At 42.6% G+C, this 25,831-nt stretch overlaps 1 protein-coding gene across 3 annotated transcripts in view; it reads right to left on the bottom strand.

The window, feature by feature from the left end:
- DIXDC1 (DIX domain containing 1) overlaps positions 1–25,831 on the bottom strand; it is a 307,504-nt gene that overhangs the window by 262,662 nt on the left and 19,011 nt on the right. For 2 of the 3 annotated variants that reach the window (XM_089670197.1, XM_089670199.1), the window contains exon 1: positions 14,387–14,591. The exons of the other annotated variant lie outside the window; for it this stretch is intronic. In XM_089670197.1, coding sequence (XP_089526323.1) covers positions 14,387–14,449 — 63 coding nt within the window. In that variant the 5' untranslated portion in view covers positions 14,450–14,591. Of the gene's footprint in view, positions 1–14,386; positions 14,592–25,831 lie in introns of those variants that run through there. 3 annotated transcript variants of the gene reach the window in all.

Here is a 25,831-nt window from a genome sequence, read left to right as displayed (position 1 = left end):
TTGGTCTCATCTGTCCATAGGATGTTGTTCCAGAACTGTGAAGGCTTTTTTAGATGTTGTTTGGCAAACTCTAATCTGGCCTTCCTGTTTTTAAGGCTCACCAATGGTTTACATCTTGTGGTGAACCCTCTGTATTCACTCTGGTAAAGTCTTCTCTTGATTGTTGACTTTGACACACATACACCTACCTCCTGGAGAGTGTTCTTGATCTGGCCAACTGTTGTGAAGGGTGTTTTCTTCACCAGGGAAAGAATTCTTCGGTCATCCACCACAGTTGTTTTCTGTGGTCTTCCGGGTCTTTTGGTGTTGCTGAGCTCACCGGTGCGTTCCTTCTTTTTAAGAATGTTCCAAACAGTTGTTTTGGCCACGCCTAATGTTTTTGCTATCTCTCTGATGGGTTTGTTTTGTTTTTTCAGCCTAATGATGGCTTGCTTCACTGATAGTGACAGCTCTTTGGATCTCATCTTGAGAGTTGACAGCAACAGATTCCAAATGCAAATAGCACACTTGAAATGAACTCTGGACCTTTTATCTGCTCATTGTAATTGGGATAATGAGGGAATAACACACACCTGGCCATGGAACAGCTGAGAAGCCAATTGTCCCATTACTTTTGGTCCCTTAATAAGTGGGAGGCACATATGCAAACTGTTGTAATTCCTACACCGTTCACCTGATTTGGATGTAAATACCCTCAAATTAAAGCTGACAGTCTGCAGTTAAAGCACATCTTAGTTTCATTTAAAATCCATTGTGGTGGTGTATAGAGCCAAAAATGTTTGAATTGTGTCGATGTCCCAATATTTATGGACCTGACTGTATGTGAAGAATGTATTGATGGACTGCAGCATGAACTTTATTGTTTATTTTGGACTTTAAAATGACAATTGATAATCTTATGATTTAATATTGATGAATATTTGAGAAATTCAGATTCTGCATGTAGAATGACACATTAGTATTCTTGTAATTTTATTTTATTATATTTCACAGTTCATACACTAGTAATATTTGTCAGCAGCGCTACATTGTTTCTAGTTCTATATTTGCTTACATTTGTGGGAACACAAATTGGTGTTTAGCAGCAGCTTATTCACTATTGATTTTACACGTTTGATGTCTACACATATACAGGTGGCAATACATATTCACTGTATATTGATTTACTGATAGCACAGGGGGTTCACATCACTATTTCTAGTTGTCCATTATCATTGGTCAAAGCCAAAGTCACATCCAAGTTTCACACATCCAAAGCTGCATCAAAGTTGCACTCCAAAGTCGCACTCGAAATTGCGCTACTTTGGAGTTGCACTAGTGTGAATGGAGCCTAAAAGCAACATTTTTTTTAGTTTTAGAGCAGAGAGGGATTAGAACACCTGTAATTTTTTTATTGCTATCTGTGCCCCTATTAGGTTGAGTCGTCCTCTTTATTTGATGACTATTTATATTTGTTTACCATTATCACTGAAAGTAAAAGAAAATTTTGGATTGTCTCCAGAAAATAGAGGGGAAATCTTCCAATGAGGACACTAGTTATGGTGACCTGGGGGTCACAAAGAGATTCCCTTAAAGCAGAACGCCAGTTAATATTTTTTTTTTACCATGCAGTGGGGCTATGCCCCTACTGCATGGATCAGCTGATCGTTTTTTCCTAGGGGTGAGGAGTAAGCTTATACTCACCTGACCCGCTCGGATCCTAAGGAAAACTGTGCTCATCCACACTGAATAAAGTACTGCATACAATGATATTTTTCAGCGCATAGTACAGCACTGCAGTGGTGTGAACGGACAGCATAGAAAACAATGTTGCCTTGTCTATGATTTGGGTCTGTGCTGGAAATAGTTGCCACCGCAGCCCTAACACATCTTGTGTAAACAAGTCCTCAAACTTTTTGTTTTTGATAAAGTGTGAAAGTGTTAAAACCTTTGTCAGGTTTTTATTGCTGCCTGTGTTCCCCCTGGGGAGATTCACCTTCTCTATATCCCATTGCCAGTGAGATAGATGGGAGATCCAAAATTTTACAGTTGTCACCAGAACAGACGTAATGAAGATATGTTCTAAAGTGGACACATTTTTCTTTGATAACAGCCTTAAGTTGGGTACATACAATTCGAATTTGGCAGGTTCCAAGGAACTGGCTGAAATTATTTACGTGGCTGGTCTTGTTTGCCACCTTCCACTTGACATCCTTTCATTGAAAAATTGAAGGAACCAGGCAGAAAATTCCAGTCCAAAATTGCTGTTTGGGTATTCTGACAGGTGCTATCTCAATCTTAAGGAGAACAAGTCCAATAAATTCTTCCAAACCCTTCCATGCCCTATTAGTAAAAAGTTTATATTCACACAAGAAAAGTATGGAAATACAAATTATGGATAGGGCTGGGAGTTACTGAGGGGAGATGGGGGTGCTGGAGGGGGTATGGGGTTTATGCAGCAGACTTTGTGGCCCTGTAGGGTATGAGGTTTCTGGAGCAACTGTGGAAGATGGGTTCTCTGGAGGGGACTAGAGTTCTCTCCAGGAGTGAGAGGGCTTTTCAGGGGCCCTGTAGGAGACTGGAGTACACTAAAGGGACTGGGGGTAGGCACTGTGGAAACCACTGGAGGCTGGGGTTTCTTTGGGGGGGCTGGAGGATCTGCAGCAGGCTAAGGGGCACGCACTGCAGGGGGCTGTTGTAGCACTGTGGGCAATTTAGGGACCCGTGTGGGCTAAGGTCTATCAGGGGGCCTAGGAACACTGTGGGAAGTTGAGGGGTACTGCAGACTACTATGGGCGGTTAAGTGACACTAAGGGAACTGGAGGGCATTGTGGGAGGTTAGGAGATTAGCAGATGGCTGGAGGCCCAGGTCCTGGCCCAGCAGTGGGGCAAAGACCAGTGGTTGAGAACCATTGCTCAAGAGGGCAGAAAGTGAAAATAAAGCTCTCCCATGGGACAAGGACAGAAAAAAGAAAACAGGGTTTTTAACCATTCCCTACCCCAACCAAAATAAAATGGTTTGGCTCCAGACATGTTTTATATCTTTAACCACTTGCCTAACGGGCACTTATACCCCCTTCTTTACCAGGCCAATTTTCAGCTTTCAGTGCTGTCGCACTTTGATTGACAATTTCACGGTTATGCAAGATTGTACCCATATGAAATTTTTATCATTTTTTTCCTCATAAATAGAGCTTTCTGTTGGTGGTATTTACTCGCCACTGGGGGTTTTACTTTTTTGTGCTATAAACAAAAAAAGTGCAAAAAATGTGAAAAAAAAAAAGTTTCTTTGTTTCTATTATAAAATTTTGCAAACAGGTAATTTTTCTCCTTCACTGATGAGCGTTGATGAGGCAGCACTGATGGGCACTGATAGGCAGCACTGAGGTGGCACTGATGATGGGTACTGATAGATGGCACTGACTGGCATCACTGCTGGGCACTGACTGGCAGCACTGCTAGGTATTGACTGGTGGCACTGTTAGGCATTGACTGGAGCAAAAGTTGGGCATTGACTGGCACAACCGCTGGGCACTGACTGGCAGCACTGATGGGCACTGGTGGGTGGCACTGGTGGGGACAGGTGGGTGGCACTGCTGGGCACAGGTAGGTGGCACTTCTGGGTGGCACTGGTGGGCACTGCTGGGCACAGCTGTTTGGCACTGCTGGGTGGCTTTGGTGGGCACAGGTGGTTGCACTGCTGGGCACAGATGGGTGCACTGCTGGGTGGCACTGGTGGGTACACTGCTGGACACAAGTGGGCGGAACTGGTGAATGGCACTGCTGGACACCGATCCTCAAGGCACTGATCATCAGTGCCCTGATGATTGGTGCTGATCCCTGCTCTAACAACTGCCAGCTCTCGGCAGTACTTTCGTGACAGTGTGAGGAAAGTGCAGCCAAGAACCGGCAATTGTATTACCCTGTGATCAGCGTGTCATTGGACAAGGCTGATCACATGGTAAAAGGCCGCTGTGATTGGCCTTTTACCACATCACATGATCAGCTGTGTCCGTAGGACACAGCGATCACGGAGAACGCTGGGTGCGCGCCCTCCCAGAACTGGCCGGCCGCAGTGTAGCTGTCATTCGGCTATCTGCGGTCAGCAACTGGTTAAAATAACACATCCCAGCAAACAAAACATATTTGAATTGTTACTTGGCAAACACAGACAATGAAAAAAGCTAATTTTCTATATGGGTGTATTTAGCTTCAGTAGATTCAAATGCTTTCTTCATTTATGTTCTTACTACTAGCAGACTCTAACATAAAAATTTACATGACTAGAACATACAGTAGCTGTTCCCAGCATTGAAATCAATAAATATTACTTATTGCAGGCTGACAGCTGGACTGCTCTGTACTCATCATTAATCTTCAGACATGACTTCATTTTACAAGTAGAAATACACAGGGACTGCCAAGTGAATAGCCACAAGGGTGTCAAAAACTCTCCATTTAAAATGCTGATATTTGTATTTACAGATACCAAGGGAGAAGATCACAAATGCACGGCGTATTTAGGTAAATACATTCATTTTTGTAAACAAAAAGAAATATGCTTCCGCTTATCAACTTCTGGATCACTAAGCCCCCGTTCACACTAGGAATCAAACAGGGAAGTGCTGCTCTAGTTGGTCTCCTACCATGGGCTATTCAGGCTCTCCCAGCCTTAGTTGCAGCACCTTGCTGTACAGACCCACTTCTGTCCTCTTGATAGGGTTTTGCAGCCCCTTAACCTTGATCCTCTAGAGCAGGGGTATTGAATTAAAATTCACCACGGGTTGGGCAGTAAAATTTGCATGCATCAGAGCATCTCATGTAGGCCAGTGGTGCACTTTCGTGTGCGCCAAACCACGCGTTGCTGGGGTGCAATTTTGAAAAAAAGGGTCAGGGACTTTTTCATGTTTCTAGCAGGTAGTGCTGACCTACCCACAACGCGTACACCAAATGCACATGTACAGATCTACAGATTTGAACCTGTTCTCACATCAGTGTCCTCAATCCCCACTGCACATCACAGTCCCCTCTTCATTCACAGCAAGATCCGTCTTGATGAGTGTCCTCAGCTCCCCCTTTACATCACCCCCTCCACAGTAGTGTTCTCACACTTCCTTGTCATCATCCCCCCCATCAGTACTGTCCTCTGCCCCCTTCACTGCAGAGTACTCTGCCACTTTTTACATCATTCCCCCCCCCCCCCACATTACTGTCCCCAGACCCCCCCATGTTACTGTCCTCAGCTCCCACATTACTGTCCTAAGCCCCCCCCCATGTTACTGTCCTCAGCCCCAACAGTACTGTCCTCAGAGCCCCCTCCCCCCCACATTACTGTCCTCGGCCTCCTTTCACACTAATGTCCTTAGCCCCTTTAACTTCGCCCCCCTACTGTCCTACCTTACACAGACAGTGCTTGACAGACAGTGATAGATTGCTAGGACTGCCCTTCATCCTAGCAACCAATCACCTGCTTGTTAACCTCAGGCAGCTCCCACCCTCCACCCAGAACTGTCCTGCCTCCCACTGTCAGCTCTGTGAGGACAACCGTGAGACAGCTGGGGGAAGAAAGGGCTCTTAAATGGCAGAACTGCATGGGTCCAGATAGGACAGTGACTCGGTCCACATCCGGACCCTGGTCCGTCATTTAGTGATGCCTGCTCTAGAGGCTTCCAGTTTCACTCCTGGACCTACCAGCCTTCTCAGTCTCCCAGACTTGCGTAGCTGTCCGGACTCTCCCAGTCCTTGGGCAAGGAATCCCCCTGACAAGGGGTGCAGTCTCCAGCAGGAACTCCCAGCTCTACCTCCAAACAGCAGCAACTGCAACTCCTACTGCTCTGAGCTACTCTCAGATCTGACTTATAAGGACCCTGTGTACCAGTGCACTCACACAGGCTGCGGGTATCTCACAAAATCCAGGACACGGGACTGAAGGTTCTGTCCTACCCAAGACACTCTGGAGACTTCAAACTCTAGACCCCTATCTAGGACTACCAAACCCAGAGGACATTTTAAACACAGTTTTCTCTGCTCACAAAACACATGCTGGAGCTTCTCAAACTGCACCTTTGAGAATACTGTGTCATTTTTTCCAACCATTTCTGAAAAGAGAACTATGGACTTTTATAACATTTATACTTACCTAGGTGGATGCAGCATTCACCTGATGCTGCATCTGTCCCTCACCGGCTATACAGTGAGAACTGAGCGATCAAACACCGCTGCCCTGAGCAGAGAGCCGTGACTGTCAGTCTCCGGCTCTCCCTCTGCCCCTCTAGCACTCACTGGAGCGCTGGGCTGTGGAGAGGGCAGCATGGGCTGGCTCAGGCTCTTGGTGGATCACTGAAAGGCTCAGCCAGGTGCCTGTCCAGGCTTCTATGTGGATACCAACCTTATGGGCAGGATCTTTTCAAAGCCTGGATAGTCAGAGTGGTATCCACTGACAGTGGACTTAAGCCCGCTGTTGGCTGAAAATGGGTAACAGGAGTGCAGATCGAACTGCACCCCTGTGACCTACAGGAGAAGTACAGCCAAAATAGCTTTGGCTATACTTCTCCTTTATTCTCATATAGTGGAGGGTGGCAGGGCCCCATGAATTCTCAATATAGATATATATACACACAAACTATATTGCCAAAAGTAATATGACACCTGCCTTTACACTCACATGAACTATAATGGCATCCCAGTCTTAGTCCGTAGGGTTCAATATTGAGTTGGCCCACCCTTTGCAGCTATAACAACTTCAACTCTTCTGGGAAGGCTGTCCACAAGGTTTAGCAGTGTGTCTATGGGAATGTTTGACCATTCTTCCAGAAGCACATTTGTGAGGTCAGGCACTGATGTTGGACGAGAAGGCTTGGCTCACAGTCTCTGCTCTAATCTATCCCGAAGGTGTTCTATTGGGTTGAAGTCAGGACTCTGTGCAGGCCAGTCAAGTTACTCCACAACAAAGTCTCTCATCCATGTCTTTATGGACCTTGCTTTGTGCACTGGTGCGCAATCATGTTGGAACACAAAAGGGCCATCCCCAAACTGTTCCCACAAAGTTGGAAGCATGAAATTGTCCAAAATGTCTTTGTATATTGACGTCATAAAAGTTCCCTTCACTGGAACTAAGGGGTCAAGCCCAGCCCCTGAAAAACAACCCCACACTATAATCCCCCTCCACCAAACTTTACACTTGGCACAATGCAGTCAGGCAAGTACCGTTCTCCTGGCAACTGACATGTCCATCGGATTTGTCACCCCAGAGAACACGTATCCACTGCTCTAGAGTTCAATTGTGGCATGCTTTATACCACTGCATGCTAATCTGAAGGCCACACAAAGTTTGGAGGTCTTTAGCTATTGGCTCTGCAGACAGTTGGCATGCCCTGACCCCGCTCTGTCATTTTACATGGCCTACTACTTCGTGGCTGAGTTGCTGTTGTTCCAAGTTGCTTCCTCTTTGTTATAATACTACTAACAGTTTACTGTGGAATATTTAGTAGCAAAGAAATTCCATGGATGGAGAAGTTATCCAAGATATCCAAGATGAATTCCCAAAAGCTATTTTTTCTTTAGGAGAGCAGCAGCTTCCTCTGTGGTGCTCTGCCATGGACACCCTCCCTGTTCAAAGACTTACGTATGCTAGACTCATGAAAAAGGATGTTTGCCGGTTACAGTGATGTCCTTAGCTGTTACTTTTGGGTCCCTTTTTTCCTTATTGTGGATTCTGCACAATAGCCACAGCACTAAACTGCCTCCATTTATAGACATTACATCTAACTGTGGACTGATGAAAGCCTAAACACTTTGAGATTGCTTTGTATCCCTTTCCAGCCATATGCAGATTAACTACTCTAGATCATATGTCTTCAGAGAGCTTGTTTTTGAAAGGAAAGGTTCACCTCAGCTGATGTTTATGAACAGCAATCTTAAAATGTTTGAGTGTCTTTTATAAATCAAAATAGATCTAAACCACACCTCCAAACTAATTTCATTAATTGGACTCCAGGTGCGCAGCCTACTGACTCCACTTAGTGTTCCGTGGCATAATTAGTCAATTTGTTCACTTACTTTTTCCTCCAGCACTGTGAATGTTTAATGGGTGCTTACTAAAGCCACAAAAATTAGAACTGTTTGTTTGCAGCTTAAAGTAATACTGAACCCATGACACTGCATTCACTATATTTGGTTTCCCACAGTACCCACAGCAGGGAAATAGAATTATTTTAGTATAAAATGCTAAATACCTTTTGCACCAGCAGTATATAGCAGTCTTGTGACTTCTATTGTCCAGTCGAGCACTGATTAAAGCTTGTAGGAGGGGTTTTCATTCTCCTCTGAATGTCCTATGAGGCTGCATGACTCCTGACCCTCTGTCAGGACAGTGCTGTGCCGAGCACATCCACCTTCCCCCAAAAAGAAAAAAACCCTCTAGCAATACACATCAAACTGAGCATGTGCACAGTGCCTCCTATGGCTGTGTACTATCAGATGGATTGGGGACTGTAGAAGAAGGGGAGGATCAGAGAAGACAGGGTCAAACAGCCTTTTTACACAATATGTATTAACCCCTTAGGTTCCACAGTGAGTAGAACAAGCATTCTTTACTGCATCTACAGCCTGATTTTACTGTAGTGGGTTTATTAACACTTTAAACACATTGTGTTTGTTAATTGTTGTGACTTACTATAGATGAGGATCAGATATCAACTATGGCAAATTACTGCAGAAAACAAGTTAATTCCAAGGGATTCACATTTCTTTTTCCATAATTTAATCAGCTACAAATGGCCTTATTTTATAGATAAAACATTTTTGAGGTACAGAATCAATTGTTTTAGCAAAGTCTAAACTACTTCCACTGAACTTCCACCATCTAATTTCTCACTTACTTCCTCACAGAATGATAACAGGTTGGTCTAACAAATATGATCTTTCATAAATCCATGCTGCTTGTCACTTATCTTATCTTTCCCTCAAATATCTAACATACTATTGAAGTTAGGATGACTGGTCTGGAGTTTCCTGATAAACATTTGGTAATGCTGTATAGTAATGCTTTAACTACAGTACATTGCACAGTGCAAAAAGAGCTGGTTAAAAGCGGGAGAGCACACAGGACTGACATCATCTATGTGTTGTTGTTCTTTCACTATTCAATCACAATCTGGGGAAGTTCATAACCAACCCATATAGCTTTAGATGCAGTTGAGATAAGGAAGGTCAGATCCTGGCTGTGACACATATGTCTGGATTAGGAAACTAGATGGAAAGAAGTAAAAACTTTTTGGAATTTAAAACTTTCAACTGTGAATTTAGTCTACACTTTTATCTGAAGTTCCTTGGGCACAAAAACCTTTATTATTTTCCTCTATAGCTACAAAGTACTGTATATAAGTCCACTTTGTGGGCTCCAAATGCCTTTGCGAACCCAGATGTTACCTTGTAACAGTAATAGTAACATCCTCACTGAGCTGTACATAGTCTGTGCAGAGATCAGAGCTGTAGGAGGGACCCAGCAGGACTCACTACAGACTTCCTGCAGAAAACTACAGGAGGAGGTGAATACAAGACCAGTCACCATGCCCCAGGAGAGAGAACAGCGGTAACCAGTCTAAAAGCAGCTCCTGCAGGAAAAGTTACACACTGAGTTACTTGAAAGATCTCGAAGAAATACACACAACACACCAAGATTCAAATAGGAATACACATCACTCTTGTATTTAAACAATGTTTGTTTGTCCCAACTTTAACCGGATCCCGCCCACCATATGTGAAATGACTGACAAGCAGGAGCTCTCTTGTCCTGGACGGACGTCATATGACATCCTCCCACTATAGCTGCGCATGCACACCCCTGGGGGGCGCACGGCATGACAGTTGGTGGTGAGCTGTGGCCTTGGACACAGTACATCACCAATCGAGGTAAGGAGCCAATCGCAGTGGCTCTTTACCACGTGATCAGCTTTGTCCAATTACAGCCGATCACAAATGTAAACACAGACCGGTAACTCACTGTTACTGTTAATCTGTACTGTGACAAAACACAACACAGTACCCCTGTCACAGTGCCCATCAGCAGTGTTACTGTCACCCATCAGTGTACCTGTCATGTATCAGTCCACCTGTTGCCCATCAGCAGTGTTACTGTCACCCATCAGTGTACCTGTCGTGCATCAGTCCACCTGTAGCCCATCAGCAGTGTTCCTGTCGCCCATCAGTGTACCTGTTGCCCATCAGCGGTGTTACTGGTGCCCATCAGTGTACCCGTCGCCCATCAGCAGTGTACCTATTGTCCATCAGTGCACCTGTTGCCCATCAGTGCCCATCAGCAGTGCACGTCGCCCATCAGTGCCGCCATCAGCAGAGTACCCATCATCACCAGAGTACCTGTCACATAGCCACCATCAGCAGAGTACCCATCACACAGCCACCGTCAGTAGAGTACCTGTCACATAGCCACCATCAACAGAGCACTCGTCCTACAGCCACTATTAGCAGTCTACTTGTCACAGTGCCACCAGAGTCAGCCATATCAAAAAAATTTATACTAGTGAGGAGATGTTTCATATGCTCAGTATGATGGATGAGAGCAGTGTGGAGCTCTCATCATCTGATTCCAATTCTGTGTATGAACCCATAAATTCGAAAGCAGTGGATCAGCGACCAAATCGGAGGAGGAAAGTGTCCCTCCAAAAAGGATATGGCGCTCTGAAAACCAGGCAGCCACCAGCAGCGCCATACACCCCAATGGTTAATTGATAAACGCCAAAGGCGTTAGACCCCTGGATGAAAGGCCCAGTACCAGAACTAGAACATCACATCAGACCCCAGGAATTAGGGCTCAAACATACCTCCCAGACACTCTTGCCAACCTATTTTGGCTGCCCTCCAACTCGGGAATAGCAAGTATTCCCCTATCACCGCACAGTCAGATGTGCAGGCCAACACTCCAAAGACATGCTGGTAAGTTTATTGGATCCTGTCTAAATTGGCCCTAGTATGTGTATGTATGAATGTGAGTTAGGGAAATTAGATTGTACGCCCATTGAGGGTTACGGACTGATGTGAATGTACAATATATATGTAAAGCGCTGCGTAAATTGAAGGCGCTATATAATTACCTAAAATAAATAACTCCACTCTCTTGGCCTCAGAGACTCTGCTCTCTCCTGTTTCTCCTCCTACCTATCACAGTGCTCCTTCAGCGTTACCTATAACTCTGCCTCCTCCTCTTCACTCCCTCTTTCTGTAGGGGTCCCTCAAGGTTCTGTCCTTGGACCCCTTCTCTTCTCCATCTACACCTCCTCCCTTGGTCACCTGATAAACTCCCATGGCTTTAAGTACCATCTCTATGCTGATGACACACAAATCTATCTTTCTACCCCTCACCTCACCCCTTCAGTCTCCTCTCGCATTACTAACCTACTAAGTGACATATCGGCATGGATGTCACTCCACTTCCTCAAACTCAATCTTTCCAAAACTGAGCTCTTAGTATCCCCCCCCCCCCCCCCGACTTCAGTTTTCAATGATTGGTACCATAGCTTGTGGACTCTATAACTTTCACACAGACCAAATAATATACATGGATTTGGGTTATTTTTACCAAAGCAATGTAGAAGTATACATTTTGGCCAAAATGTATAAGGAAAAGTTACTTACTTGCAAAATTTTATAACAGCAAACAAAGAAAAATGCATTTTTTTCTAAATCTTGTTTTAATTATAACACAAAAAATAAAAAATCCAGCGCTGATTAAATACCGCCAAAAGAAAGCTCTATTTGTGTGAAAAAAGGCATACATTTTATATGGGTACAGTTTTGCATGACTGAGTAATTGTCAGTCAAAGTGTGAGAGCACTGAAAGCTGAAAATTGGTCTGGGCAGGCAGGGGGTATAAGTGCCTAGTAGGCAAGTGATTAACATTCATCTATGGAAAAAGAACAAATGTTGTCTGTGCAGTGCTTCACTCTTATCCAACTGACATACTTTACTTGGGTTTGTTCAAAAAACGTGATGGGGAGAGAACAGAAGAGGCACCATCTGAGTGCAGTTAGTCCAAACCTCCACCAAAAAGCCTTGAAAGCAGCAGGTTACCCTCATGAGATAGAGGTGTTTTGCATATTGCACTGCTTTTTACTACATGATCATCCAATAAATCATTGCACGTTTCAGGTAAAGTAAAGACAGCTGGGTTAGCGTGCAGATTAGTGCATCTCCAGTGGCACGTGTGCTCAGGTAGGGATTCCATTTAAATCTGTAGATCCCAAGCTTACGTAAACTAACCTTACACGTCTTTGTAATCTGAAACCTAGTCCCATGTGACAAGACTGTGACATATCCTGGGAAAATTCTACCCCCAGAAACACAGGCATCGTACAAGCAGAGGGAGCTTCAGCAGTCATACAACTCACAGTCACAGCATATCCTGCCATCCCAGAATGACATATTTCACCAAATACACAATATCATGCAAAGTATCCGCTCCTAGATTCTACCTAATGTAACCACTTCCAGTATATCTCATTGTGTGACCTTTTAAAATGCAATATATATATTATTACACAGTGGCTAAATGGTTAGCACTTCCACCTGGCAGTACTAGGGTCGTTGGTTCAAATCCCGGCCACGGCACATCCTGCCTGGAGTTTGCATGTTCTCCCTGTGCCTGCGTGGGTTTCCTCCGGGTACTCCGGTTTCCTCCCACACTCCAAAGACATGCTGGTAGGTTAATTGGATCCTGTCTAAATTGGCCCAAGTATATGTATGTATGAATGTGAGTTAGAGACCTTAGATTGTACACCCCTTGAGGGTTACGGACTGATGTGAATGTACAATATATATGTAAAGCGCTGCGTAAATGGACGGCGCTATATAAGTACCTGAAATAAATAAATATATATATGTATTTGGTAAATATTTTCATTTAGGCCTGGTTCACACCTATGCGTTTTTTGGTGCTTTTTGCAAAATGAACCACTGTCCATTTAACATGATTTCCAATGGGACACGTTCACATCTATGCTTTTTTCAGCGGCTTTTTGGAAAGGGTCTAGGACTTTTTAAAAAGCAAAATAGTGCATTTCCAGTTCAACAGACTTCAATGGAGATGCTGCAGAAAAACATGTAGTGTGTTTTTGAAGCATTTTTGACGTGTTTTGTGTTTTTTAATCTGCCCAACAACATACTGTCCAAAATAAAAGCATAAAAATGCAAAATGTATTAAAAAAACCTAAAAAAATGCGTGTGCAAAAACACAAAACGCACCGCAAAAGAAAACTGTATAGATGTGAACCTAGGCCTTATACTGATCTCCAGGTTTCATTATCTCCAGCATGGGTACAAGTTCAGCTACTTCACCTCACGTCAGATCTTAAAGGCCTTGTCACCAGAAAGAAGACATCAGACTTTCCAATTGGTTTCAATAAATAGGAATTACACAATAATCTAGAGGGGTACAAATTGTCAGTGTGTGCGTGCATATGAATGTTTGTGTGTGTATCCAAACAGCCTCGAACATTCATCTACAACGTTCCATGGAACACCAGGGTTCTTTCAGATGTAGATAGGAGTTCCGTGATCTGAAGATAATTGACCTCCCATCTGATGGTGCCTGCCTACTGTATATCCAGGGCCAACTCTTCCTGCCAAAGCCATTAGAAAGACACCAATTATCTAGTTTCACTGTCTGTAAGGGTGGTATTCTGATACATTCTTCCCAGTGACCACCAATGTAGGATACATTCTTTCTTCTGAATCCAATTATTTAATTTTATTTGGGGTTTCCCAGGACCTGAAAATTATTTCAAGGGTTCCTTGGAAGTTAAAAGGTTGAGAAAGTCTGATCTACAATAAATATTTTTCTAAATAGAACCTGATCTGGTTTAGAGGGTAAACAATTTGACCTTCTCAGCTATTTGTATGTAGAATTTAGTCTGTGTGGGATATCTTCTGACCTACAAACATATAGACAAGTATGCTGCCCATGTGAAAGTCATGTCATTGTGGAACAATATACACATTGTTATAGTTACAGTAAACGTATACACATGTTGGAGAAATACAAGCTGTGATCATACACTGATAACATCTGATAGAAACCCTCAGACACACACTGCTTCCTGTCTCATACAGAGCATAAACAGAACACATCTACAGTATAAGAAGACCTCACGTTAATAGAGATCTATGTAACGTGATCTATTCGCTAAATGGAATAATACCAGCTTGTGTGTTTCTCATTAATTCCTCCCTATACTATAGTAAATGTTATACCCAATGCAAAGACCACCTCTGGCATTAAGCTCTACAAAGGCAATCAGGACCCCCCAAAGTTCAGCAAACTTCTCCGTTCGCCCCTAGTCATATAGCTGCAGCACAACTGGCCCCTCACACATACAGCTTTTCATGTTGATACCTCAGGGAAGCCTTCATTGAGGATATCCTGCAGATTGCCTCTTGCCAGATAAGCGATCATCATCTGCAGATGACAAGAGCCGATCCTTCCCTTTATATCCACAGCGGTGACCAGGCTGGCTGTAGGCACACAGCAGCAGATGCCATCAGGGATAACACTGGTCCTCTCTGCCCGCTGGAGACTTGAGAGCACAGCTGAAGGGAGGGAGGGGGAGACTGCAGAGACACTGAGCATGCGTGTAATGGGATCTCCTACCAGTGTGAGAGGTGTCAGCCTAAACTTCACTATGACAACCAGCAGTTTATAGGATGGAGACACAGGAAGGAATAACACAAAACAGATGCTAAGGTCTGCATCAGCATGCTGCTGTGCTTACTAAACCCACAACACTCACTCCCAGCATACATATTAAGTATGATCTGTATAACAAAGGGCATAAAAAACTAATAATATACTGTACTGCTGACAGAAAAATCTTTTTTCTTGAAATCCATTGAGGGACACGGACTAAAGAATAGTCTATCACGTGTGTTTTTTAGCAGCTGCATATTGTCCACATGTCATAGATTATGCTACAATCCTGTGTCCCCCAATGGACAATAAAGGAAACAAAAGAGAAAAAAAAATTCTTATGCTTCCTTTTTTTAAACCCAACGAGGAACACAAGATAATCTATGACATGTAGACTATATGCAGCTACCAAAAACACATGTACGGCTCCACGCACACTGGGCATTTTAATAACGCTGGTAGCATTAGCTGTGTAAAGTTGCGTTAAAAAAATTTAAGTTTTTCAGCATTTTTGCATTATTTGCATTTGCATTTATTATTTGTTTTATTTATTATAGGTACTTATATAGCATCGTCAATTTACGCAGCGCTTTACATATATATTATACAGTCACATCAGTCCCTGTCCTCAAGGGGTGTACAATCTAAGGTCTCTAACTTACATTCATACATACACATACTAGGGACAATTTAGACAGGATCCAATTAACCTACCAGCATGTCTTTGGAGTGTGGGAGGAAACCGGTGTACCCGGAGGAAACCCACATAGGCACAGGGAGAACATGCAAACTCCAGAGATGTGGTGCCATGGTTGAGATTCGAACCAACGACCCTAGTACTGCCAAGCGGAAGTGCTAACCATTTAGCTGTGTTTAGCCACGTTTTTCCACGTTTGAGTTTTTTGGCGTTTTTGTACACAAAAAATAGAATTTTTGCTAAAAAAAACCACCCAAAAATCCTTGTTTGTTGCATTTTACCGTGATTACCAGCGTTAGAGCGTTTTTACAGCTAAAAAACTCCTCTCGAAACCCACTAGTTCTGGGTTTTTTTCCAGCCAAAAAACGCTCCTGTCAAAACACGCTGATTAAAGCCTATATGTGCACGGACACATATGATAACATGCTGGGGAGTTTACTGGCTGTAGAAAAGAAAACGCCAACAGCCAAAAACAGTAGCTGTAAAAATGTCCAGTGTGCATGAGGACTTATACAACCCTGTGTCCAATCACAGATGATAAAGAAAATAAGATTTTTGTACTGAAAAATCTTTCTACTGAAGTCCACTGAGGGAAGCAGGATTGTACAATAGCCTATGACATGTAGATTAGTACATGCAGGTACCAAAAGCACATGTCATAGACTATTGTACAATCCTGTGTTTCCCAATAGACAATAAAGAAAATAACATAATTGTACTTGCTGTAAAATCTTTTTTAAGGCAGACTATTCTACAGGGCTTAAGAGTCAAACACGCTTTATGGATAAAATATATCCTCCAAATTTGAAAATTCCAGCTTGGGAAGCTCCAAACGACCAACCGCAAGGTTGATGAAATGCAAAGAGATAATAGAGACACTAATAGTGTAATACTGCAAATAATTTTTTAATTAATTAACACCGATGCATCATATGTACTCACATTGTACAAGTAAATAAAAAGCCTCCTTAGATCAACTTTTTCCCATCAGAGAGGTAAATAGATCACATCAATTATAGCTTTCCATAGCAAATGAAATGGCAGCAGTGCCTGGAAACTCAGACCGGCTACAGTGTGTCCTCCACTACACCAAGATGGCTCTGGAGCGCCGCAGCTAACATGCGCTCCACTCACCGGACATGACGTCACCAAGCCTCCATCAAAACCGGAAATTGCGTCAACGCATTTTGCCCCTCCTCCAGGGCGTTATCAAAGACTGTGATCTCCGGTTCCTGCTTCAAAATATACTTCGTTATTATTCCTCTCTCTTCACTGATTTGCTAATCCTTGTTAACTCTACTTACATGGCTTATGCTGCTGCTAACTCACTTCCCAATCGGAAACTTGCGACTACCAATTACAATACAATAATACAATGTTTTAAATCAGAAAAAAATCAAAGAATACTAATCATATTCCATACAAAACTAAATTAATTAATCGATACCATAATAATCATATAATTATGACAATGAAATTATATAGAAATTAAATAAAAATACAAAAATAACAATATAAAAAGTATATATAATGAAAATTGATCATAAGAAAAACAGATATTATTCTTGTAAAAAATTACTGAATGAAATAAAAAATATAAGGATAAATCTTGTTTTTTCATCAATGAACAGCAGCACTAAGTTTTTTATTGGGTCTAGGTGTGGGTTTATTTACGTTATTACTGACATGTTGCATGCACACACATTCTCAATGGCCCATATTTACAGTGGGGCAAAAAAGTATTTAGTCAGCCACCAATTGTGCAAGTTCTCCCACTTAAAAAGATGAGAGAGGCCTGTAATTGGCATCATAGGTAGACCTCAACTATTAGAGACAAAATGAGAAAAAAAATCCAGACAATCACATTGGCTGATTTGGAAAGAATTTATTTGCAAATTATGGTGGAAAATAAGTATTTGGTCAATATCAAAAGTTCATCTCAATACTTTGTTATATATCCTTTGTTGGCAATGACAGAGGTCAAACGTTTCCTGTAAGTCTTCACAAGGTTGGCACACACTGTTGCTGGTATGTTGGCCCATTCCTCCATGCAGATCTCCTCTAGAGCAGTGATGTTTTGGGGTTGTCACTGGGCAACACGGACTTTCAACTCCCTCCAAAGGTTTTCTATGGGGTTGGGATCTGAAGACTGGCTAGGCCACTCCAGGACCTTGAAATGCTTCTTACGAAGCCACTCCTTGGTTGCCCGGGCGGTATGTTTGGGATCATTGTCATGTTGGAAGACCCAGCCACATTTCATCTTCAATGCCCTTGCTGATGGAAGGAGGTTTGCACTCAAAATCTCACGATACATGGCCCCATTCATTCTGTCCTGTACATGGATCAGTCGTCCTGGTCCCTTTGCGGAGAAACAGCCCCAAAGCAAAATGTTGCCACCCCCATGCTTCACAGTAGGTATGGTGTTCTTTGGATGCAGCTCAGCATTCTCTCTCCTCCAAACACGACGAGTTGTGTTTCTACCAAACAGTTCTATTTTGGTTTCATCTGACTATATGACATTCTACCAATCCTCTTCTGGATCATCCAAATGCTCTCTAGCAAACTTCAGACGGGCCCGAACATGTACTGGCTTAAGCAGGGGGACACGTCTGGCACTGCAGGATCTGAGTCCCTGGCAGCGTAGTGTGTTACTGATGGTAGCCTTTGTTACGTTGGTCCCAGCTCTCTGCAGATCATTCACTAGGTCCCTCCGTGTGGTCCTGGGATTTTTGCTCACCGTTCTTGTGATCATTTTGACCCCACGGGGTGAGATCTTGCGTGGAGCCCCAGATCGAGGGAGATTATCAGTTGTCTTGTATGTCTTATCATTTTCTAATTATTGCTCCCACAGTTGCTTTGTTCACACCAAGCTGCTTGCCTATTGCAGATTCAGTCTTCCCAGCCTGGTGCAGGTCTACAATTTTGTTTCTGGTGTCCTTCGACAGCTCTTTGGTCTTCACCATAGTGGAGTTTGGAGTGTGACTGTTTGAGGTTGTGGACAGGTGTCTTTTATACTGATAACAAGTTCAAACAGGTGCCATTGATACAGGTAATGAGTGCAGGACAGAGGAGCCTCTTAAAGAAGAAGGTACAGATCTGTGAGAGCCAGAAATCTTGCTTGTTTGTAGGTGACCAAATACTTATTTTCCACCATAATTTGCAAATAAATTCTTTCCAAATCAGCCAATGTGATTGCCTGGATTTTTTTTCTCATTTTGTCTCTCATAGTTGAGGTCTATTACAGGCCTCTCTCATCTTTTTAAGTGGGAGAACTTGCACAATTGGTGGCTGACTAAATACTTTTTTGCCCCACTGTAAGTATGCACAATGCATTGGCGCAGGTTGTTAAAAATGTTAATGTACACATATCAAGGAGCCCATTAAAACCAATGGAAGTGAATGAAAGCTCAGCAAAATGTATGGTGAAACACACAATGATACATGTACAAATTGTGAACAGACACTCAAAGACAGCTTGCAGTGCTGGAATTAAACTGTCCATTTACCCTTGATTCACACGTATGTGGTTTTTAGTGCGTTTTGCAGAAATGCACTACAATCCGTTTAACATGGTTATGGATCTAGTTGACATCTGTGCACTTTGAGCTGGTGCATTTTTTGGAAAGAGTCAGAGACTTTTTTTCCAACAGCAGATTGCGTTTTGAATGTAACAGACTTATAGACTTCAATGGACCCGCACCAAAAATGCAAGTGTTGCATTTTTTATGCGTTTTGAATCTTTATTTGGCTAATAAGTATGTGTTCTGTTCACGGAGTGCGACTTTGATGCAACTTTACGCTCTCTGATACTTACTGTAAGCATCAAAGTAAATTGTAAGCTTTAACGAGCAGGGCCCTTTGATTTCTCCTGTACCAAATTGTATTGTGACTGTAATGTCTGCCTTCATTTTGTAAAGAGATGTGCAAACTGTTGGCACTATATAAATCCTGTATAATAATAAAAAAGTAGTGCAGGAATCTTTATGTGTCCAAAGTCACATGCTAGGGTTAAGGGCTAGGTTTAGGGTTATAGGTTAGGGTTAGTGTTACGGACTAGGGTTAGGATTAAATTCTAGGGTTAGTGTTAGCAGTAATTGTTAGAACACTAACCCTAACAATTACCACTAACCTTAACCCTAATGATTACCACTAACCCTAAATCTAGCCCTAATATTTAACCCTAGCCCTTAACCCTAATCCTACCATGTGACTTGGGTCACATAAAGATTCCTGCACTACTTTGATGAGACTTGAGTGCCAGAGAACTCCATGAACAGATGTGTCATACTTTCCTATAAGCCAACACCCTCCCCCCTGCCCCCCTCCCGGAGAATACATCAAAAACGCGTGTTCAAAAACGTAAAACGCAACAGAAAATGCATCAACCATAACCTGCATAGAGGTGAACCTAGCCTTAGTGGCAGTCATGAGCTGCTGGACATGTCTTTTAATGCCACGTTCACACCTGCATTTTGCGGTAAAACAAGTTCTACCATGTGTTACTGGGACACTTGGTAATGCGTGAACAATGGTGCACTACATTGACCTGTTACTCAGTTTGAATGACACCCAACACATGCGAACACACCACAAAGCACCCCACAATGCACATATAAGAAAGGTCTGTGTGTTGTGCTGTGTTAGTTATACAGTGAAAAAATGGTCCCCGTCTATTTTTTTTTGTGTTGCAGTGTGTTGACAGCTCATTCAAAATGACTGGACTACGGTCACACAATACACATTGATCTGCATAAAGCAATGCACCAGAACACAATGGATAGGTCTGAGGACCTATTCACACCAGAATTTCAGATTTACCAAAACTCTGTAATAAACTACACAATTAATCCATATCTAATCAGGGAAGCCCGTACACTACATACAGTAGTTGTTGGAAGACCTACCCAGCAATTTTACAATAAAATATTTTCTTGTTAAAGGACCATTGTAAGGAAAAATTGTATTCTGGTAATTATATGGGGTTAATACATATAATGATGGTATTCAGTATATTATTTCCTCCTGAATTTGTCTCCAAACCAAGCTACCCAGGAAAAATTACATTCGATTTTTTAAATCTACTCATATTTCATTTTCTATTAAAACATGCATATGGAATGTAAAAAAAAAATATAAATTATATAATTCAAAGTAGAAGTAAAGGCAAACCTTTGTTTCTTGATTTTGGATAGAGTAAGGGTGGGTTATAACCCCTATCAGTTTTTTTTGTCATCTGTGTCATATGTCGTATTTTGTAAGTGTTGGTACATGGTAACCCTTGGTTTTTGAATATCATTATCTACTATCAATCATGTCATGTATTTTACAACTGATGTGTTCTATTCTACAGATATTTATAGGTGAATCTACTCCTGATGATGTGAACAGAGATTCACGAAGCATGTCGAGTTTTAGAATGCATTTTTAATCTAATCATGTATTGACCTTTGGAATATTGTAATCTGATATGCAATATATAATGGGATTATTACAAATCAACTTGACTGCATGGTACCTTTTTTATATCATCCTATGATAATTGTATTTACTTACTAATAAATTTGAATATTTTCTATTGGCTATATATATATATTGCACCTCAATTAAAGTCCCAGGCCAAAACAATATGTTTTTAGATATGTTTGAGTAGGGATGGAGGCGCATCACAGGATGCATCAGACCATTTATCTCATACTTTTCAGCGTGTGATTTACACACAGTCCCACACCTGCAGAAGTGTGAACCTAGCCTAAGCTTAGGCACAGCTCTACGTCAACAAAAAAGTTCCACAAAATCATAATAAATTCTATATGCCAAAACGAAAGTAACTTTTGCATGGATGAACTATATTTGTACACAGCCAGAGCCTGTGGAACCAGTTGACTTGGTTCTGCTATTGTGGCACTTGTAACATGTAAATAAACACCAACAAGGATATGACACAGTATTACAAAATACAATAAACACAAACATTATTCCATAGTGTAATACATGCTGAGCTGGCCTACGTAATAGATATTAGATTGTATAACTGTAGCCTCATATCAGTATCACGAAAACATGGAAGGTTGCTTATATTTAAATGGGGTTTTCACCCTTACAGAAGGCAAAATGTTTTGGATAGAGTGGAGAGGGCTTAGAAAGCTTGTCAGGTTTTTGTTTTTGTCTGTTTGTTCTTGTTAATGAGATTTACCCTGTTTATAGTGACCGTTATCACCAAGAGTGAAAAAAGAAAATTCCAAAATTTTGAGTTGTCACAAGAACTGGAATAGAGAGCAAATAGGGACATTTGTTTTGGTGACAAGGATTTCTCACTTTAGAGGGCTTTTCTCAACGCAACAAAAAACCTGACTGTGGTTATAACCCGCTTTTATTCTTTGAAAAATTAGTTCTGCTTTAACAAGGTTATTTTTTTTGTCTCCATCTGGTAGAACACTGAAGAAATCCCCAAACATTTATGTTAATTATCATTGTTCTGTGTGTCATCATCCTTCTTTCTAGAAGAAAGCCAATGATATTGCAGTTGCTGATAGTTTCTGGAAGTCAGGCTGCATGGGCTGGCAGTAGCATAAGGGTTGTATATGTAGCTAGTGTGATGGCTGAGCTGACAAGGAGGGTTGATGGGCATAATACTAGTGAAACCTAGATCTCAGACACATAGGAACTTCAGATAAATTGGATCTCAGGCACACAGTAGCAGCTGGCAATCACAAAGGTGTGAAGTTATATCGGGATGCACCATGAGTTGTATGTGGGAGGCTCAGGGGAAATGTAGGCAGGCCAGGATGAGCTCAAAGCTGGGTGAATATATAGTGGCAGTACACCAAATCTCCCACTTCCGCTACCAAGAGCACAGAGAGTTAAATTTAATTTCTGTGTTATGTTCATTTTAAATAACTTTTTTTTCTTTTTTCACTAAAGGATGCATGCATATAATATGTATGTTAGGCTCCATGCACACTAGCACTTTTTTTAAGCTCAAAAAATTCTGGATAAAAAACGCTGGTAATAGCATTTTTTTTGCAGCGTTTTAGGAGCTTTATCGTTTTTACAGTAGATGTAGGGGAAAAAAAGTTAGAAAAGAACTGTTAGAAGTGTTTTAGTACCATTTAGGAGTGTTTAGGAGCGTTCAGCATTTTTGTTCTGCTGGCAAAAAAGCGTTGAGTCCCTGACCTCCTTGTACATAAATTGCCAGCACTCTCCTGTTACTATTTTCTGCATTTTAGCTGATAATCGGTGGTTCCAATGGAGGAGAATGTGACCGTCTGTACTGTGACAGTGCTCAAGTCCAGCACACGAACTCTAGCACTGTCCTATGGCAAATTATGTCACTACTCCCCCTGGTCACCAAAACCAATGATTTCAGCACAAGCTACTGTAGAGGAAAAGAGTGCGAGTTTCTATGAGGTGTTTATTAAAGAGATCAAAAAAATACTGAGATAATAAACTGATTTGTGGGAAATAGAGGCTTTCAATATTCCAATTCTATGCCAGTTCTAGTTCTACATTTATAGTAAATTGAAAATTTTTAATTAGAGATTATAATGAACTAACATATTGGGCACATTTAAAATATCTCATGCGGGACAGAGCGGATGTCCTGGTGAACCGCTCCGCACCCTCCCGGCACACCCAGCTTATCACAGTGGGCACCCGACCTCGCTCAGATTCCCCAACTGCATCCATCACCTCTGGGCAACATACAGCCCTTCCCTATGCGGAGCCTGTAGCAATCATGCACACAGAGATGGATGCAAACCTCCATTTTGGCAATAGCCTCCATCTTCTATCATTTTCTACTCCCAAATCAGTTTTCCTCATTCCCCCTCCCTCTCTGTTGAGTGACATGTGGTCTGTTTGATGCAGAGTTCAAAAGGCAACAGGCCCCAGTGAGAGAGCTCCATGGCTATAAAACCCCAGCCGAGCTGGTGCCTAGATGCCTGTTAGCTTTGCAATCTGGGATATCGTAAAACCATAAACCAAGTCCTTCACCGAGTTCAAAGACATTCCAGATAAGCCATAAAACGGACTCACATTTAAACATCCTTTTTCCCCTATGATTACATACAGTGAGGAACAGCAGTATTTGAACACCCTGTGATTTTGCAAGTTCTCCCACTTAGAAATCATGGAGGGGTCTGAAATTCACATTGTAGGTGCATGTCAGGGCAGGAGCCGAGGAACGGACAGGCAGGCCTAACAATGTAACGCACTGGCTGACGACAACCACCACCCACAGACCGAAGTCCCTCAGGGCGCGGAGTCTAAGTCCCAGGCTGCCCTTCACCAGGGCCCCTGATGGTGGGGATGGACTTGACGCAGCCAGGAACCAGGTCGCGGCCCCCGAGACACCTCAGCTGCGGTAATGGCCGCCGCCAATGGCGTGTAGCTGGTGGAAGAGACAAAAGAGTAGTCAGACAGGCCGGGTCAACAACAACAGGACAAAACAGTACAGGACAGCAGACGAGAATCACAGGTCACGAGCCGGGTTCAGCAACAGAGGGTCAGATCAAAGGAGAATACAAAGAATAGTCAAGTCACAAGCCGAATCAGATACCAGGAGAGTCACGAGAGTCAGAACAGAGTAATAGCAACACAAAGACACAAGACACAAGTGCAAAGAGCATGTGCGGGCCACAGGCTTATATGTCATCAGCCACGCCCCTCTGGGGGGTGGACCTCAGAGACCTGAAGGCATAAAAGGATTCCCACCATGCACAGCAGAATCCAAGATGGACGCCAGCACATGGAGTAACATAACCTCAGGGAAAAGGTAGGACCTTGACAGTGCATTCCCACTCTGAAAGACAGAATTTAAAAAAAAAAATTCAGGAAATCACATTGTATGATTTTTAAAGAATGTATTTGTCTTGCACTGCTGAACATAAGTATTTGAACACCTGAGAAAATCAGTGTTAATATTTAGTACAGAAGCCTTTGTTTTCAATTACAGAGGTCAAACGTTTCCTGTAGTTCTTGACCAGGTTTGCACACACTGCAACAGGGATTTTGGCCCACTCCTCCACACAGATCTCCTCTAGATCTGTCAGGTTTTGGGGCTGTCGCTGAGCAATACAGAGTTTCAGCTCCCTCCAAAGATGTTCTATTGGATTTAGGTCTGGAGACTGGCTAGGCCACTCCAGAACCTTGATATGCTTCTTACGGAGCCACTCCTTGGTTATCCTGGCTGTGTGCTTCGGGTCGTTGTCATGTTGGAAGACCCAGCCACTTCAATGCTCTGACTGAGGGAAGGGGGTTGTTGCTCAAAATCTCACAATAAATGGCCCTATTCATTCTCTCCTTAATACAGTGCAGTCGTCCTGTCCCCTTCTCAGAAAATCACCCCCAAAGCATGATGTTACCACCCTCATGCTTCACAGTAGGGATGGTGTTCTTGGGATGGAACTCATCCTTTTTCCTCCAAACACGACGAGTGAAATTTAGACCAAAAAGTTCTACTTTGGTCTCATCTGACCACATGACTTTCTTCCATGCCTCCTCTGGATCATCCAGATGGTCAGTGGCAAACTTCAGACGGGCCTGGACATGTGATGACTTGAGCAGGGGAACCTTCCGTGCAATGCATGATTTGAAACCATGACGGCGTAGTGTTCTACCGACAGTGACCTTTGAAACTGTGGTCCCAGCTCTCTTCATGTCATTGACCAGCTCCTCCCTTGTAGTTCTGGGCTGATTCCTCACCTTTCTTATCATCAGTGATACCCCACGAGGTGAAATCTTGCATGGAGCCCCAGTCCGAGGGAGACCGACAGTCGTCTTTAGCCTCTTCCATTTTCTAACATTTGCTCCAACAGTGGATCTCTTTTCACCAAGCTGCTTGGCAATTGCCCCGTAGCCCTTTCCAGCCTTGTGGAGGTCCACAATTTTGTCTCTGGTATCTTTTGACAGCTCATTGGTCTTGCCCATGGTAGTAGTTGGCGTCTGACTAGTTAGACTAGTTAGACTAAGTTAGGTTAATGTGTGGAGTAGAGGTGGACTTTTTAAAGGCAGAGTAACAGGTCTTTGAGAGACAGAATTCTTGGTGTTCAATTACTTATGTTCAGCAGTGCAAGACAAATAAATTCTTTAAAAATCATACAATGTGATTTCCTGATTTTTTTTTAAATTCTGTCTCTCAGAGTGGGAATGCTCCTACAATGTGAATTTCAGACCCCTCCATGATTTCTAAGTGGGAGAACTTGCAAAATCGCAGGGTGTTCAAATACTTCTGTTCCTCACTGTATCTTGGATTATGAAAGACTTACACAAACATGAAGCACATAATCGGTTGGCTCACTTTAATACAAATCATTTGATATATTCCATCCCCTAGCTGAGAACAACAGGAGAGCAGAAAATAATATCTCCTTAACCATCCCAGCAGGTATCTCATATTTCATATGTAGACGTTCAGCCGAAGATTCTGCATATTAATCTACACATGTATAGAATGTTAT

Source organism: Staurois parvus, unplaced genomic scaffold (assembly GCF_062004578.1).
Source record: "Staurois parvus isolate SC_StPar_1 unplaced genomic scaffold, SC_StPar_1.0 ptg000087l, whole genome shotgun sequence".
Classification (NCBI taxonomy): Eukaryota; Metazoa; Chordata; class Amphibia; order Anura; family Ranidae; genus Staurois; species Staurois parvus.
This window is presented reverse-complemented; position numbering and strand designations above follow the sequence as displayed.